Here is a 17,903-nt window from a genome sequence, read left to right as displayed (position 1 = left end):
CCCCATGCTTTTTGTATGCATAATATATTTCTCAATTAAAAAAATAATTTAAGGGAATAGACAGTAACATAACACATTCTAAATAATCAAATACCCTAGCTTATTTTATTGAAATAAAAAACAAGATAGGAATGCTCATTACTGCCATTATTATTTCAACATGGTTTGGGGTGTTTTAACTAATGTAATAAGGAAAAAAATGAAAACAAATCTTTGGCATATACAATACAAAAAAAGTTAAATATCCCAAATTTTCGCTGATGAAATAATTGTATAATTAGAAAATCCAAAGATGTTAGTGAAGGAAAAAACTACTATATTAATGAGAGGCCTTGATAAGTTGGCTGGATATAATATAAATAGTTTTCTCCCTTCTTGAAACAACCAGCTAGAAATGGAAACTGGTAAAAAAAAAAAAATGTTCCTTTCACAATAGAAAAGCAAATGGAAAAATATTTAGGAACACATTTAACAAGAAAGAACATATCTCATATGAAGAAATCTATAAAACTTAATTCTAGGGCATAAAGCAAGACCTAAACAAATGGAAAAGATATATCAAGTTCTTGGGTATAAAGATTTTACAATAAAAATATGTCTTCTAAAATTAATGTGTACACTTAATCCCAACATCTTAATTAAAATTACTTTTAATTTTTAATTAAATTAAAATTCAATTAATTAAAATTTAAATTAATTAAAGGATTGAACATTTTTTAATGAATACAATTACCTCAAAGTTCATGGAGATGAGCAAATGTCTAAGAATATATTAGAAGATTGTGAAAAATAATTGAGAAGGCTTACCTTGTCATATTTTGAAACATACTACAAAACTATAGCAAACCACATAGTATGGTGTTGCCATGAGAATAAGCAATAGATCCATGAAACAGAATGGAGAATTCAGAAATTAATTCAATTATTTTAATATACAACAAATTTAGAATTTAATTCTGATGAAAGGATGGTTTATTTAATAACACAACTGAACATCCACAGCAGAAAATAAAGTTAGATATTTATGTTGCAACATTTAATGTTAAAACAAACTAAATCAAAAAAAAGAAAATTTTTTTTAAAAAACTAAATCAAAGACATTTTAAAAAACTAAAAATTCTAGAGGAAAATTTAGGAGACTATGTGTATGATTTGGAAGCTGAGGAAACTATTTTAATCAAAATGAGAAACTTAAAAGCCACAAAAATAAAATTTGCCATATCCTATACATTAAAAAGTTACCTTTTGCGAGGAAAAGATATTAAGAAAATACAAAATAGACAAAAAACAGATGAAGGAAATTACTTGCAATATGAATGACAGATAAAGGGTTACTATCTGTACTACACAAAGAGCATTTATACATTTACATTTAAAACATACAAATTGTTCAACCCTATCCTCATGGGCACTGTATATTTAATGTCTCCAAAGATACTTTCCTGATTGACAATATGCTTCTGTTGGTTATTTAAGTTTCCTTGTAGTATGTTTATCTTGTTTTGTTTTATTTTGTTTGAGATATAATTGGTATAGCATTATATTAGTTTCAGGTGTACAACATAATGATTCAACATACATATACATTGTGAAATGATCACCACAGTAAGTCTATTTAACTACACAAAGTTATAAATTTTTTTCTTGTGGTGAGAACTTTCAAGATTTACTTCCTTAGCAACTCTTAGCAACTTCCAAATGTATAATAAAATATTGCTAACTGTTGTCACCATGCTGTATATTACATCCCCAGGACTTATTTTTTTAATAACTGGAAGCTTCTACCTTTTGACCACCTTCACCTATTTTACCCACACTCCACCCCCTGCCTCTGGAAACCACCAATCTGTTCTCTGTATCAATGCATTTTGGTTTTGTTTAGATTCCACATATAAGTGAGATCATTCAGTACTTGTCATTCTCTGTCTGAGTTATTTCATTTAGCATAATGCCCTCAAAGTCCATCCATATTGCTGCAAGTAGCAGGATTTCCTTTTTTTTTATGGATAATAAAGTTATATTAGCTATATAATATTAGATTATGTGTGTGTGTGTGTATATATATATATTTACCACATTTCCTTTTCTATTCATCCATTGTTGGATATTTGGGTTCTTTCCACGTCTTGGCTATTAATAAATAATGCTGCAATGAACGTGAAGGTATAGGTATCTTTTCAAGTTACTGTTTTGCTTCCTTTGATAAATATCCAGAAGTGGAAATTCTGGGTCATATGGCTGAATCATATTTTTAATTTTTTGAGGACACTCCACACTGTTTTCCATAGTGGCTGCACCAATTTATATTCCCACTCACAACACACAAGTGTTCCCTTTTCTCCACATCTTCTCCAACACTTGTTATTTCTTGTCTTTTTAATAACAGCCATTTTAAAGGGTGTAAGGTGATATCTAACTGTGGTTTTGATTTGCATTTCCCTGATTGTTAGTGATGTCGAGCACCCCTCCATGTACCTGTTGGCCATCTATATGCCTGCAGCATGTTTGTGATATAGGAATGTCACAGGTAAAATGCTTTTCAATATATTTTTGAAACTTATGTTTCCACGTAAAGTTTGTTCCTGGTGAAATTTTTTCCATTAATCAATGTCCCTCCTTCTGTCTCTCTCTCCTGACACCTCCCCCTTCTTTGTTTGTTTTATGCATACGTATTGATTCCCAGGATAAAAAAATCAAGTGCTTAGCTCCCACTGCTCCAGAGCCTAAGATCATAAAGTGGCATTTCAAGTGGCAGCCAGTTATGGTTTTAACTTTCTTATTGGCAGTTTTATTTTATCACCACAGCTTTAATGTAGTTTCTATAAATTCATTGTAGGCTTTATGATTTGACGCAAACGCTCTAACCCAAGAAAAGAAAGTGCGTGGGGCGGGGCGGGGCAGGGGAGGTGGGTAGGAAGTGGGAGAACAAGAGCTGGCCAGCTTCGGTTTGCAATATGAAATGACATTATCACTATCGTTTCCAACTCTAACGAGGACTAACACCTTAATTTACTTAAGTACAGGACTTACCCTCTTGGGAGGGATGCTCACGTTAAGTTAGAGAAATGCATGCCACCACTTACACATTTATGGGGTTAAAAAAAAACTCACAGAAATCTTGTGCTAATATTTCTCACATCATAATTGATTTCTGAGGATTACGTACGTATAAGGAAGCCCAGGTCAGCTCGAGGACTTTCCTGATGTTTCAACAAAGTGAACAAAATGATATCAACTCAAGGAAGTGGAGTCCTACCTTTCCCTGGCATTGATTTCGTCTCTCTTACCCAGTCCTCTTCCTAGTCTGTCATGTCAGCAAGCTCTGTTAACACTAGCCTAGCCCATACAGGCAGTCTGGGAACAAATGCTGCTTTCCTATAAATATGGAGGTTGCCACTAGCCTGCTGCTTAAGAGTCCCAACAGAATACTGAACATTAAACACTCCCATGAAACAGGATTGAAGTTTCAGGCCAAAATTAATGAAACTGAAAGAACTATTTGCTGAGTATGCCAGACTCAGTTTCCACTTACTGTTAGTTATAGTCTTGCTGCTTCCAAACTCTTATTTTTGTTTTTGTTTTGTTTTATGGTTGAAAAAGTTACTTTTGTAAAAGTATGTATTTATAAGTACAAGTTTGCTCACAGGGTTTTTTGTTTGTTTAAGAAATTAATGGACAAGTCATCTTTTGGCTTTGGAGAACCTCAGTTCTCGCTGAGTTTCAGGGTTTTTTTTTTTTCAATCGTGATGTCTAGATCAATATCCAGCTAGAACTATGTTTTTAGGTAAATGCTTTTGCCTCCAAGCCTCAGGAATGTTTTAGAAAGTAAACCTTTTTTCCCTGTTGGTAATTTTAAAGGGTATGCTTAGGAGTTTTATTTTAATAGTTACATTCTCTAACTGCAGTCTCCAGGAGCTGTAAAATGACTGGCCCTGGTGAATTTGTTGAAGTGTGCATTTTATTCAAAAGTGATATTTAAGATAAAATATAGACTATATACATAGATATCCAGAAGACCTGGCTTGTGGTACACAATATCAGATTACTAAATAACTGTTACAGGTAACATTTGTGTCACACTCTTTATTCATGGGTATTGCTTTTACAATTCAGTTCTACTCTTATGATGTAAATGAATGCTGTGTTTAAGAAAAAAAATTACCAGGTCCAGTACCATTCTTATCCTTCATGCTACAGGGAATTTAGTTTAACGAGTTTAAAATAAAACATTGTTTATTGGACTATTAAAAGCAAATTACTTCTTCTCAAGTTCACACGGAACACTCACCAAGACAGAGCACATTCTGAACCATAAAACACACCTGAACAAATTTAAAATAAAAAGTATACAATGTCTGTTCTCAGACAACAATGAAATTAAACTAGAAATCAGTAACAGAAAGATAACTGGAAAACACCAAACTATGTGGAGATTAAACAGTACACTTCTAAATAACATGAGTCAAAGAAGAACTCTCAAGAGAAATTTTAAAATATTTTGAATGAAATGAAGAGGAAAACACAACTTATCAAAATCTGTGGGATGCAGTGAAAGCAATGCTTAGAGGGAAATGTATAGCATTGAATGAATATATTAGAAAAGAAGAAACTGAAAAAAAAAAAGATTAGAGGTAGGGTATAGCTCAAGTGGTAGAGCACATGCTTAGCATGCATGAGGCCCTGGCTCAATCCCCAGTACTTCCTCTAAAAATAAATAAATAAACCTAATTACCTCCCTGCCCCCTAAAAAACCTTTAAAAAAAAAAAAAAAGGAAAAAAAAGAAGAAAGATCTAAAATTAATCATCTAAGTTTCCACCTTAGGAAACTAGAAAAAGAAGAGCAAATTAAGTCCAAAGTAAGCAGAAGCAAAGAAATAAGAATTAGAGCAGAAGTCAATGAAATTGAAAACAGGAAATCAACAGAGAAAGATCAATGAAATCAAAAGCTGTTTCTTTGAAAAGATCAATAAAATCAATAAGCTTCTAACCAGGTTAACTTAGTAACAAGAGAAAGGACACAAATTACTAAAATCAGATTTGAAAGAGGGGACATCACTACAGATCTCATGGACATTAAAAGGATAATAAACAATTCTATAAACAACTCTATGCCCACAAATTTGATAACCTAGATGAAGTGGATCGGTACCTGTCTGGTTCACAAACTAGCCCGTACACTCAGGGCAAGGAGAGACCAAAGAAAGAGGCAGACCACTCCAGATTTGTAGGTGGCAGTTTTAATGAGCAAGAGAACTTACTCACTACGCTTGTCTAGGGCCACCCACAAGATGAACAGTTTTCTGCACCCACCTGTCATATCTTGAAAATGGCTCCCACTGAGGGAACAGTGTGGAGAACATACATTCCAACCACAGGTCAGGATGAGGGGGAGCTTCTGACTGCCCAGGTCTAGTTCTTGGGTCAACACACAAAGTCCCCCATGTTCCAAACCACTGATTCACTAGGCTGGGGGTTGCGTCACTCAGGGTGTTCACTTGTGTTCTCATGTGATTTAATAAAGATAACACATTAGCAGATTCATCAGATATGAACACACAATATACTGTTTGGATAATGGCACAGATGCCTCCTTGCAAAGCTGTAATAATGTCCAAGACCTTTCTATTTTAGAGGACATTTTTTTTCTCTTTAGAGCTATTTCAGCATTCAGTAAAGACAGCTTTGTTGGCTATCATTTAAGTTTGCTAGGTGAATTTAGAACCCTATAATGTCCTCCAGGACAATGGAGGGAACAAGGACAGCAGCCAAATGATTCTATCTGTAGGAAACAGAACATGCCCAGCTGGTCTTGAGGAGGAGATTGGCAGCTTTAGGAACTTGACCTGTACATAACATGCATGTTGGCCAGAGGAGGCAGCAATGTCAGGCATGAGGGGATGGACTGGGGGCAGGATATGCCAGACCAGGTCTCCACCTTCACCCCTCAATGGTGCATGTTCCATTCCATGTACAGCGTGTTTCAACAGGTCCAGCTTGCAGCCGGACAATAAGAGCCCACCAGAGACTGAGTACTTCCCCCTCACCCAAGGGTGTCAAGTAATTCACCCATCCTAGTGAGACATCCCATTGAAAATTCCAGTAGATAATGCCTTTCCAGGCATGATAGCGCTTGGTTTTCTCAACAGCATAGCACACTGATTCGTGGTGAGAGTCAGGGCAATGGCTGTCTCCCACCACTTCAACCCCATACGTATTATGTATTAAATGAATTAAATGACTAAATAGTACTTTAGTCCACCTGGCCAAGGTGGTTTTTAACCTGTTAGTAATTTAATATGCTGCTTTAATATTTCATTCTTCTTTTTTACCAACCCTGTTACCTGCAGATTATAGGGAAGATGGAACCTCCATTCAGTGTCATGTTCTTTTGCTCTGTCTTGTACATCATGGCCTTCGAAATGTAGCCCCCCCGATCACTGTCTATTCAGCAAGGGTGTCCGTACAATGGTACTCAGTTTCTCCGATTCCCTAATGGTGGTGCCTGGTTTGCATGGTGACAGAGAAAAGCTTGGATTGAGCCAGACACAGGGTCCACACAAGCCAGGATATATTTAGAACTCTCACTTGGAGGGAGGCCAATATAATCAATTTGCCAATCCCCTACCAGTTGGAGCTCCGATGGATGGCCCCATGCTCCTTTGGCAGTTGCCTTGGGTGTTGTTTAGAACTCATAGGATGTATTGTTACTGCATTAACCAAAGCACTGTATTTCAAGGGCAATCCAGCATCCTTGGCAATACACCATCTCACCTAGGCACTGAGGTGGGTACCGAATCTACTGTATGTACTGAAGTGTCTGTTGCTAGGGCTCATATCCAAACTAGGGCACCAGCTCCTTGATTGATGGGGTGGGTCAGTGCCTTATGAGCTGGGATGTGGAAAACAGTGAGAACTGCCTCATGCTCTTGCAGGGGAACCCAAATGTCCCTCCATACATCCTGATCCCACAAGGGCCCATTCATGAATCATCCACCCCTTGGCTTCCATTGTCCAAGCCAAGCCACAGAGTCAATCTCTTTAGAACAGCCCTGCTCAAAGGGCTAACAACCAGAGCTCCAGCCCAACCGCTCAGTTCAGCCCACTGTCTGCTACGGTTTTTTCTGAGAGCGCCACCTGGAGGAGCACATGGACACTGTCAGGAGCCGTTGCTCGGTCAGAGTAAATGGGCTTTCTCTTCCCTTTCAGAGCTGGGACCAAAATCCTAGGAGCACTCTCCTCTTCTGTCGTCTCTGCCAGTCTCTGACCCATACCTTCCATAGTCACAGACACGTCTAATTCAAATGGAATCCCTGCGTGGGAGACACCCCAAGCTACTTCACTAGTATTTTGCCTTCTCAAAGGTGGCTCGCGGTTCTGATCCACAGTCCCATACATGCGTTTGTTGACCTGGCATAGGGATGGAGCCACTGAGTGAGGTGGAGAATAAAAGTCCCAAATCCCTACAAAGCTTGCATCTCCTTTACATTCTTAGGGGTTGGATAGGCTTGCATCTTACCAAACACTGCTTCTGGGACAGTACGCATCTCACCCAAATGACTCCAAAAATGTTACAGCGGTGCCTGGGCCTTGAATTTTCTCTGGGTTCTCCACTCATTTCCATCACAGATATTCCAACAAAGGCTGAACCAGAGACAAGTCTTCACGTGTTAACATCCATCCTCTGTGTAACAGGCCCGTTTTACTGGCATGGGGAAGGGGAACAGCAACAGCTCCCCAGCTCCCATCCCATGACATAGGGTGGAGCTGTGCAGGAAACTGGGGAAGCACTTGGAAGGTCCCTTGTTGCCCCTCCCATGTGAAGGCAAATTGGTCTTGTGACTCAGTGGCCAGGGGATACTGAAAAAGACATTTGCTAAGTCTGCTATCAGGCGGTAGTGACTCCTGTTCAGTCCATACTGTACGTGCAGCCTAGGACCGTGACCAAGGTGTCTAAGACACTGGTGGTGTTGGGCACAGCCTCGCATATAGGGAGTACTATCTTGGTCAATTCTCGGTGGTCCAGCATCATCCACAGGAACCGTCTGGCTTTTTCACCAGGCATCCTAGGCTCCTGAAAGGACTATGGCAGGGCATGCAATACCCAATCAGTGCAATTCGTGGATAGCTTCTCCTATCTCCTTATGCCCCCTACCCAGGAAATGTATATTGCTTGACAGTTACCACTCTTCGAGGGAGGGGCAAACTTACTGGTCTCCAGTTGGTGTTTCCTCTCAGCACCGGAAGCAGAATTCACAGATAGAGGTTTGCAGAGGTTGACCTTGTAGGACGCCAAGGCCCACTATGTGCTCTGTATTGGAGAGGAAAAAATATCATATTCTCTGGGAGTAGAAAACCTAATTCAGTGTCAGTAGGGCCTTCCTGACCATAACTGTTTGCCCTCTGTAACAACTGAGGGGGCAAGAAAATAGAGGGTGACCGTGTACTAGAGCTCAGCTCTAGTATCCACCAGACCCATCACCTTTTGTTTATTTCTGGGGGACCTGCAAATAGTGAGCTCAACATGAGGCCTCTGATCAACTTCAACAGCCCTCACCTGGAGGCAGTTGTGGCCCGCATCCTATTCCTGATGTGTGGGAGGCATCCGCCTCAAACAGGACTGTATTCCTGAGACCTCTGCTGGAGCAGGCAGGGCATCAGGAATGGGAGGGACAGATGGGGCAGGTATGAACTGTGCAGGTCTTAAGCCTTTCCACAGTTTGACCCAGCCAGCATTGTGTTGTCACTCCATCTGTTCAGGAGGGGTCCCCGCAGCCATGAAGTCAAACCACATTTGCTCCCAGGTTATTTTTCCCAGACCCTTTACAGATGATTAGGATAGCCCTTTTGGCTTTCTGAGCCCCCTCTCAGTCCCTGGTCTTTCCCTCAGCCTGTACATATTCCCAGGATTTGTCAGTTTCTCCCAGATCAGCACTGGATTGCCCAACATCATAAACATCCCGCCTCACAACTGGGCTCAACAAAGACATTGCATACCATACCAGGTGGTGGGGGCGGACTGAAAGTATTTTAGCTTTCATCCCATTCACTATTTGTAATAGACCAAAAAAAAGGAACCAGATCAAATGTCCATCAACTGATGAATGGGTAAACAAAATATGGTATTATCCACACAATGGAATACTACGTAGCCCAAAAATGAAGCTGTGATACATAATACAACATGGATAAACCTTGAAAACATTATGCTAAGTGAAAGAAACCAAACACAAAGACTATATAGTGTATGATTCCATTTATACAGAATGTCCAGAATAGGCAAATCTATAGAGAAAAAAAGTAGATTAATGGTTGCCAGAGAGGCTTGCTCCAATGCCCTGTGGATCTCCCAACACCTGCATCCTTTATCCTGGCTCAGGTGGTCCCCTGCTAGTTTAAAAACGCTCTGAGATGGGGACACAATCTGGGTGGTCTCCTCCACCCTCATGATCCTGGGACAAACTGCAGGCTGAGGATGCACGGCAGCCTCTCAGGACATCCCCCAGAGCTGCTTGCAGACCCAGAGCTCCAGACCCTGGCCTCCTTCTGCAGCCCCCATCACACAGGCACAGAGCCTGCATGCCCCAGGATCCATACAGACTTGCGGATTCTTCTGACTGGACAGCCAACTGACCCCTCCATGACCCAGGGCCTGGGGAAGCACATCAGGGGCTCCAAGAGCAAGACACCCTCTTCGGATCCCAATCTACCCTACTACGGGGCCTGCCTGCCCTTCCTCCCATCTCCCTGGTACAGCCCTGCCCCTGCCCTCCCCACGCCTGGGGAAAGGGGAGGAGGTTACTGATATCAACGGCTGCATCCTCTTCCTGCCCCAGACTCTCCAGCATCTTTGGATGCATCTCCCCCTTCCCTCTCTTGCAGGCTGACCTTTCATATTCCAGCCCTCACCCCCAGAAAAGATAAAGTTCTAACTGGCTTCAGAAAGCTCCGCAACCTGCCTTACCCTTACCTCCCATTGATTCCCCCGCAGGTACTGCCTCACCGACGCCATTCCCAAGCAAGTAGGAGTCAGTACTGACCTCTCCCAAGGAGGTCTCTGCTGGGGCAGCTACTAGAAAGTGCCCTGTCCTTCCACCTTCTAAGCTATTACTAGTTCATGGTAACTTTGGGCTATAAGCTGTCCCCGATCTTCATGGTCCAGGCCGAGGAGCTCAGGCGCCTGCGTGGCACAGCCCGTTTTGGAGAGTAACAGGGAGGCAAGCCCCCATCACCCCCGGGGTCTTTAGGGGCTACCCCAGTTTCCAAGGCTAGAGAGGCTGCCTTCGGCGCCACCTGGCGGCCACCGCCCAAAACCGCAGAATGGACCCAGGGCCGAGTCCCGCGCCTGCGGGCGGTCAGTTCCCGCGGGGCGAGCGGGCAGGCTCGGGGGCGGCCAGCTTGGAGAGCCAGGACCACGCGGCCAGGGTGGGGCACGCGCCTGGATTCGGGCGGACTCCACGACCCTCGCGAGACCCCGAGACCCAGTGACCACAGCCCCACGCCAACGCGGACGCGAACGCAGACCCAAACGCAGAGTACTGCGGGGCGCTGGGCGGCCGAGTGAGTGTGCGCGCGCGCGCACGCCCAACGCAGCGCCCGCACCGCCGCGCGCGCGCACGCACGCCCCGACGCTCGCCCGCGCCGGTCGCTCTACCACGCAGCGAGCGAGAGTGCGGCGGGCTCTCGAGCAGGCTGGCCCAGGCGGGGAAGGGGCTTTCGCGCAGCGCACTCGCGCGGGCACACCGCTGCCCACTTTTTCCACCCTCACCTCGGGCGTGGGGACGCTGCCGAGGCCTCACCGTCCTTTTGGATGACCCCCTGCGGGGCGGGACCTGGGGGTCCGTGCGGCCCAGGCCCCTCCGACCAGGCTGGGGGCGCCCGGGCCAGGCCGCTCCCACCTGCTGGCCGCGGCGGCCAATGAGTGCCTGGCCTGGTGATGTCATGCCCCGACCGGACCCTGGTGACGAAAGTCCGAGGTCACCCGTCAGGGAATCAGCGCAAACCCACCCGCGGGGGTTCCGGAAGTTTCCACTGTGGCGGCGGAGTGCGGCCTCGCCCCGCAGCCTTGCGCGTGCCACCACGTTGGCCTTCCTTCTCCGGTGTCCTGGAGTCACCTCTCCCTCCCCCAGAGGGTCTCCTTCTTCCATGGTGGCCCCTTTCATGTCCCCTCGTAGTCTCATGTTCACATTCCCACAGGTGTTCCCTAATCCCAGGAGTGTCCCGCGTCACCTTTTCTCCACTGGTGCTACCTAGACCGCTGAGAGGGTCCTCAGCCACACTTTCACGTGGCGGTCCTCCCACGCCACCCCAGATCTGTTGTGGCCAGGGATGCTCATTTATTTATTCAACCCCCAGCCCCTACTTAATGTGTCCAAGTGTGTCCGTCTGTGAATGTCCGTCACTGCGCTTGTCTCTGGCTGTCACTGCATGAGACCGTCCATCTGCATGTGTCTGTCTTGGCGGGCTTCAGTCTGTCTCTCCCTGTGGGTGTCTGCGCCGCCGCTGCGGGTCTTTCGGTCGTGTCTGTCACTGCGTGTCTATCCGTCTGTCGGCGTCTGTCACCGGCGTCCGTCTGGGCCCCGGGGTCTCTGGGTCTGGGCTCCCAGAGAAGGAGGGAGAGGGAGGGGAGGGCAGCCTGGGGAGGCGGGGAGGGGCGAGGGCGGAGACTGTGGGCGGGGGCGGGCGGGGGCGCCGAGCGGCCCGGAGGGGGTGTGTGCGGGGGGCCGGAGGCGGCGGCTGTCAGAGTCGGCTCAGCCTGCGCTGGGGAACATCGGCCGCCTCCAGCTCCCGGCGCGGCCCGGCCCGGCCCGGCTCGGCTCGGCCACCTCAGGTGAGTCTCCCGCCCCGCCCGGGACCCTCCGCCGCCCCGCTGCCCATTCGGCGTCCTGGGGACGGTGCGCTCCCAGAGGGACCCAGGCCCTTAAACGGGACGCCCACCGCACCCCGGGGCCTGCCCAGCGACGCCCCCCGCCGCCCCACACTCATCCTTAACTCTCCCCTCGCCGCCTCATACTTACGGTTGCCCGCGCGGGAGACGGCAGCCCGCAGGGCCCTCCGCCACCTCTGCTTTCGAATTCCTGTGGGGACCCCCGAGCGCCGCTGGCCCTTCTCGCCCCCAAGTGTGGGACCACTGGAAGGCGCCCCCTGCTTGGGGCAGAATCCGAGCTGCGCAGGTTCCTGGCGTCCGATTGGGCTCCCCTGGATCCCGCGACCCCAGCGCCCCCGCGCAGCGCCCAGCCGAAGCCCCCTCCCAGGCCCAGGCGTCCCCCTCCAGCGGGGACTCCGTCTCTATTTTGGGGGAAGGGGAGGCTTAGCGGAAGCCCCCGAGTTATAATTAGCCTCACTCGGGTTTCCTAGTTAATCTCGATCACCACCACCCCAGCTCAGGGCAGAGGGGGCTGGGTGAGGGGTGACCGGCGGGAGAGGGGGGAGTTCCGACCCGGGGAATTTTGATCCCTTGGCTGGAGATGCCGGAACCGCAGCAGCTGCTGCCCCAAAATAGCGCCCCCGCCCCTGCGGCCGGGGATCTCCGGAGCTCCGAGAATACAGGCGTCCCGGCCCGCCCTTCAGACCCCTCAGCCATGCCCGCAAGCCCCCAGACCTCCGCCCCAAGTTCCCAGCTCCTGGACTCGGGGCGGGGAGCGCCGTCCTTTTCTTGGTCTCTACTGCCCCCCGCTGGCGGCAGCGTGCACCGCAGCATCAGATGGATGGAGGACTCGAGTCCTGGGGGGCCAGGGCTGGCGAGCCTGTTCGCTGAGGCTAGACGAAGGGGGTGCGCAGTTGACAGGCACCCGCGGGTACCAGCGCGCTGTGCCAGACAGTGAATGAAGCAGGGCTGGGTGGGGCAGGGTGTAGAGTAAGCAGGATTTGGGGTTCCCCAGGACCTGTGACTCCCACACCCTGAATGCCCAACCCACATACACTCCGCCCCTAGGGCCTCGGCCCTGGCCAACGCAGGAGAGGCTGCGTCTTCACGCCACCTCAAGCTCCCCCATAGGCGCCTCTGTCAGTGAGGGCCCCACCCCTGTCTGGTGGCCTGTGCGTGGCCTGCGGCCTCTGGTGCTGGTACTAGCACTGCTCACCGCTCGCACTGGGCCCAAACCGGTCCACCCAGCTCAGGGAAGGAGATGAGGGCGGTGGGTCTTCTGCGGGGCAGGGGAGGGTATTGCTTGGCAGGTCTGGGTCTGCTCCTTGCGTTTGTCTGTCCGTGTGTGTGTCTGATCTCTGTCCCCTCTTGCTTCTCCCTGTCTATGTCCTTGTCTCTGCCTGTCTCCCTCTCTCCATTTCTGTGCTCTCTCTGCCAACCTGCTCCACCTCCTCTGCAGCTCAGTGATAACCCCTGGGCAAGAGTGTTACCTAATCATCTCCTCCCTCCTGGCAGCCTCAAGCCTTCACCCTCTGCCTTTCTTTCTCCCAGCAGACGCCTGCCTGCCCTGGCAGCCATGAGGCCCCCATGGTGTCCCCTGCACACGCCCTCCCTGGCTTCCCCACTCCTTCTCCTCCTCTTCCTCCTGGGAAGAAGGGCAGAGGCTGAGGGCCCGGAGGACCGAGAGCTGCTGGTGACGGTGCGTGGGGGCTGGCTGCGGGGCATCCGTTTAATGGCCCCTGGGGGCCCTGTCTCTGCCTTTCTGGGCATCCCCTTCGCAGAGCCACCTGTGGGCCCCCGTCGCTTTCTGCCACCAGAGCCAAAGCGGCCCTGGTCAGGGGTGCTGGATGCCACAGCCTTCCAAAGTGTCTGCTACCAATATGTGGACACCTTGTACCCGGGCTTTGAGGGCACCGAGATGTGGAACCCCAACCGTGAGCTGAGTGAGGACTGCCTCTACCTCAACGTGTGGACACCGTACCCTCGGCCTGTGTCCCCCACCCCTGTCCTCATCTGGATCTACGGGGGTGGCTTCTACAGCGGGGCCTCCTCTCTGGACGTGTACGATGGCCGCTTCCTGGCCCAGGCCGAGGGCACAGTGCTGGTGTCCATGAACTACCGGGTGGGAGCCTTCGGCTTCTTGGCCCTGCCAGGGAGTCGGGAGGCCCCAGGCAATGTGGGTCTACTGGATCAGAGGCTGGCACTGCAGTGGGTGCAGGAGAATGTGGTAGCCTTCGGTGGGGACCCAACTTCAGTGACTCTGTTTGGGGAAAGTGCAGGCGCCGCCTCCGTGGGCATGCACCTGCTGTCCCCACCCAGCCGGGGCCTGTTCCACAGGGCTGTGCTGCAGAGCGGTGCACCCAATGGGCCGTGGGCCACCGTGGGTGTGGGAGAGGCCCGCCGCAGGGCCACACTGCTGGCCCGCCTTGTGGGCTGTCCCCCGGGTGGGGCTGGTGGCAATGACACAGAGCTGGTGGCCTGCCTGCGGACACGGCCAGCTCAGGATCTGGTGGACCACGAATGGCACGTGCTGCCTCAGGAAAGCGTCTTCCGCTTCTCCTTCGTGCCTGTGGTGGACGGAGACTTCCTCAGCGACACGCCCGAGGCCCTCATCAATGCTGGAGACTTCCACGGCCTGCAGGTGACTAGTGCTGTTCAGGGTGGAGCTGGTTCCTCTAGGCCTGTTCTCCCACCTGCCTCTCCCCCTGGGGACCCAGGCTTAAGGGCTCCTCAAGACCCACTCCCAAAGGCCCAGGCTTCTGGGCCCCATGGCCACCTCCTCTTCCCTGTGGGCTCAATCCTGGGGTGGTCAGTGGGACAGAGAGGAATGGAAATGTGGGTATATTTCCTCTTTCTCTTTCCCTTCCCCAATCTTGCACTCTCTTCCTCGCTGGTTCTGGGTCTATAACTGTTCATCTCTCTGGCTGTTTGTCCATTTGTTTCTGTCTGCCTGTCTGTCTGTGCTTCCCCTACCCCCATCCCTCCATCCTGTCCCCCCAGGTGCTGGTGGGTGTGGTGAAGGATGAGGGCTCCTATTTTCTGGTTTATGGGGCCCCAGGCTTCAGCAAAGACAACGAATCTCTCATCAGCCGGGCCCAGTTCCTGGCTGGGGTGCGGGTCGGGGTCCCCCAGGCAAGTGACCTGGCTGCCGAGGCTGTGGTCCTGCATTACACAGACTGGCTGCACCCTGAGGACCCGGCGCGCTTGAGGGAGGCCATGAGTGATGTGGTGGGCGACCACAACGTGGTGTGCCCCGTGGCCCAGCTGGCTGGGCGACTGGCCGCCCAGGGTGCTCGAGTCTATGCCTACATCTTTGAACACCGTGCATCCACACTCTCCTGGCCCCTCTGGATGGGGGTGCCCCATGGCTACGAGATCGAGTTCATCTTCGGGCTCCCCCTGAAGCCATCGCTGAACTACACCGACGAGGAGAGAACCTTTGCCCAGCGACTGATGAGATACTGGGCCAACTTCGCCCGCACAGGGTCAGCAGTACTGAGGGGAGAAGGGTCTTTGGGAGCCAGAGGAGCAAGAGGGGGACAAACAGACAGAGAGAGAAGGAGACAAGCAGAGACAAATGGAAAGGGCGGGGGGGGGCGAGTTCACAAAAGAAAGGAGACAAAGGGAGAGAGAGGACACAGGAGACCTTGGGAGAAGGGAAAGAGGAAGGCAGGATGGCGGATCCTCATGAGACAGGACAGAGCGGAGGGAGAAGAGCAGAGCGACAAGGAGAGACAGACTAAGGAATTAGTATAGCGCTTAGGAGCGTGAACTGTGGAACCGATCGTTGGACTGGTGGTGGTTTTGTTAGCTGGGACACACATTTGTGCACACACATACACACACAGTTTATCTGAAGAAAGGGACCATAAATTCGACATCACATGGATGTCAGCAGAAGTAAACACGGTGTTTGTAAAGAGAGGATTGGGCCTGATTATATAGGAAAGGCTCAATAAATCATAGCAAATTTTTGAATGGGAAAAACAAAGATAAAGATGGAGCAAAGAAACTGAGGGAAAAGAAGAGGAACAACAGAAAGAGGCAGGGCCTGAGGGAGGGGAAGTTTCCAGACGATGGGGCATATTGGAAAAGAGAATGTATTAATCAGGTCCTGGTAGGGAGAGGATGGGGCTCCCCCTGGAGCCTAAGACGGCACGGGTCAGGAAGCAGCCTGCCGCCTCCTCCTCTCCATCTCCATTCCCCAGCCCTCAGGGTGGGGCGGGCTTTCTGAGGCTGAGCCTTCCCTTTCCTTCCGCAGGGACCCCAATGACCCTCGGGACCACAAAGCCCCGCAGTGGCCACCGTACACGGCGGGAGCCCAGCAGTACGTGAGCCTGAACCTGCGGCCGCTGGAGGTGAGGCGAGGGCTGCGCGCCCAGGCCTGCGCCTTCTGGAACCGCTTCCTACCCAAATTGCTCAGCGCCACCGGTACGCAGGGGCCAGCGGACAGGGGCTAGGCGGAAGTGGGGGAGAAAGGGGGCGCGGAGAGAGAGAGGGAGGTGGGAGCCGGCTGGGTGTAACCCGTCTCTTCTTCCCCCAGCCTCGGAGGCCCCCTGCACCTGCTCAGGCCTCGCCCACAGGGAGGCTGCCCCGAGGCCCAGGCCCGGCCTCCCCCTACCCCTTCTCCTCTTCTTCCTCCTCCTCTCCCGGTTCCTGCGGCTGTGACCACGGCCTCTTCCCTCTCCGGCCTCAGGGGGCCCCTCCTCTAATGAGTGGTCGGACCGTGGGGAAGGGCCCCACTCAGGGATCTCCGACCCAGCGCCCCCTCTCTCCTCAAACCGAGAAACTCAAACTGGACAGTGCAGGGGTGGAGGGTGGGGAAGGACACCTACGACCCATCTCAGGGACCCACACGCCTTTGTTGTTTAAATGGAAACGAAAAAGCCAATTTTCTTTTTCTACAAAATTATTCTTTGGAGCCTGAGCTTGGCGTTGCGGGGAGAGGGAGGCCCCGGGGCTAGATAGCACCCCACCGTGGGGCTAGACAGCACCCCACCGTGGGGCTATAACCGCCAACCATTTCTGTCTCTTCTCTTTTTCCCACCAACCCACGGATCCTCCCCTCTCTGATCCCGTCTGTCCCCGTTTTCCGGTCATTTTCTCCCCCTCCCTCCTTCTTCCCGCCATCCTTGTCTGGCCCCGCCTCTACCCTTGTCCTCCCCCTGATCCTCCGTCTTTCGCATATTCTCCTGATCCTCTTTCCACCATCCCACGTGGCCTCCTACATTCTCTGTGTGTCCTCCCTGAACTCCCTCCCACCCCGCATGTCCGTTCCCGTCCTTCCCCGTGTCCTACCCCCACCCACTTGCCGGGCACCCTGGCCGCAGACACTCTGGACGAGGCGGAACGCCAGTGGAAGGCCGAGTTCCACCGCTGGAGCTCCTACATGGTGCACTGGAAGAACCAGTTTGACCATTACAGCAAGCAGGATCGCTGCTCAGACCTGTGACCCAGGCGGGACCCCCACGACCCCCTGCCCTGCCCGCCAGCCCCCCAGCTGTATATACTATTTATTTAAGGGCTGGGATATAACAGGATCCCTAGACCTTGCCCGCCCTCTCACCCCGACTTTCCCCCAGGGCTCCCTGCCCTCTGCATGTCTCGGGCCGAGCCCCCTCCCCCGCGGTGCCTTCGCCCCTTTGGGCTGCCAATAAACTGTTACAGCCACAGGAGTGTGCGCGACTGGGGAGCGGGGGTCCAAGCAGCAGGCCTCAACCACTAGGGCTGAGTGAATGGAGGGGTAGGTGCTAGAGCCGGCGGGAGGCACGGACCTCCGAACTAGGGTGCTGAGAGTTGGATCGCCTCAGTCGCGGCGGCGAGGACGGCCCGCCCTGCGAGGTGGAGTTCACGCCTGCGCAGTGAGGCCAGCGGCGCGAGCGCGGCGGTGCATTGTGGGAGCCCCGCGAATGTGTGTGATCTTTTCGGCCGCTGGGTGCTACTTTGCTACCTGGGGCCCGGCGGGAGCGACCCCAGAGTCCTCGCGCCGGTTCTGCCCGAAGCTAGCCCAAGACCCGGGCTGGGAGGAAGCGCTGGAGCC

At 50.9% G+C, this 17,903-nt stretch overlaps 1 protein-coding gene across 5 annotated transcripts; it reads left to right on the top strand.

The window, feature by feature from the left end:
• The first annotated feature begins 11,682 nt into the window (after positions 1-11,682).
• ACHE (acetylcholinesterase (Yt blood group)) lies at positions 11,683-17,533 on the top strand. 5 transcript variants are annotated; one of them, XM_074345839.1, is made up of 5 exons: positions 11,683-11,827; positions 13,415-14,504; positions 14,864-15,348; positions 16,125-16,294; positions 16,407-17,533. In XM_074345839.1, exons 2-5 carry the CDS (start codon positions 13,440-13,442, stop codon positions 16,529-16,531), a joined length of 1,845 nt encoding a protein of 614 aa, XP_074201940.1. In that variant the 5' UTR covers positions 11,683-11,827; positions 13,415-13,439; the 3' UTR covers positions 16,532-17,533. The 5 variants fall into 5 exon arrangements, with proteins under 5 accessions (XP_074201940.1, XP_074201941.1, XP_074201939.1 ...); XM_074345840.1 differs by having other exon boundaries at positions 11,684-11,827; positions 17,194-17,533; XM_074345838.1 differs by having other exon boundaries at positions 11,698-11,827; positions 13,418-14,504; positions 17,194-17,533.
• Positions 17,534-17,903: the final 370 nt, after the last annotated feature.

Source organism: Camelus bactrianus, chromosome 18, assembly GCF_048773025.1.
Source record: "Camelus bactrianus isolate YW-2024 breed Bactrian camel chromosome 18, ASM4877302v1, whole genome shotgun sequence".
NCBI classification, from domain to species: Eukaryota; Metazoa; Chordata; class Mammalia; order Artiodactyla; family Camelidae; genus Camelus; species Camelus bactrianus.
This window is presented reverse-complemented; position numbering and strand designations above follow the sequence as displayed.

Coding starts and splice junctions, on each gene's coding strand:
- ACHE (XM_074345839.1), top strand. CDS start 13,440: ATGAGGCCCCCATGGTGTCCCCTGCACACGCCCTCCCTGGCTTCCCCA. Junction 15,349..16,124: donor GCCAACTTCGCCCGCACAGG/GTCAGCAGTACT, acceptor TTCCTTCCGCAG/GGACCCCAATGACCCTCGGG. Junction 16,295..16,406: donor CAAATTGCTCAGCGCCACCG/GTACGCAGGGGC, acceptor TTCTTCCCCCAG/CCTCGGAGGCCCCCTGCACC.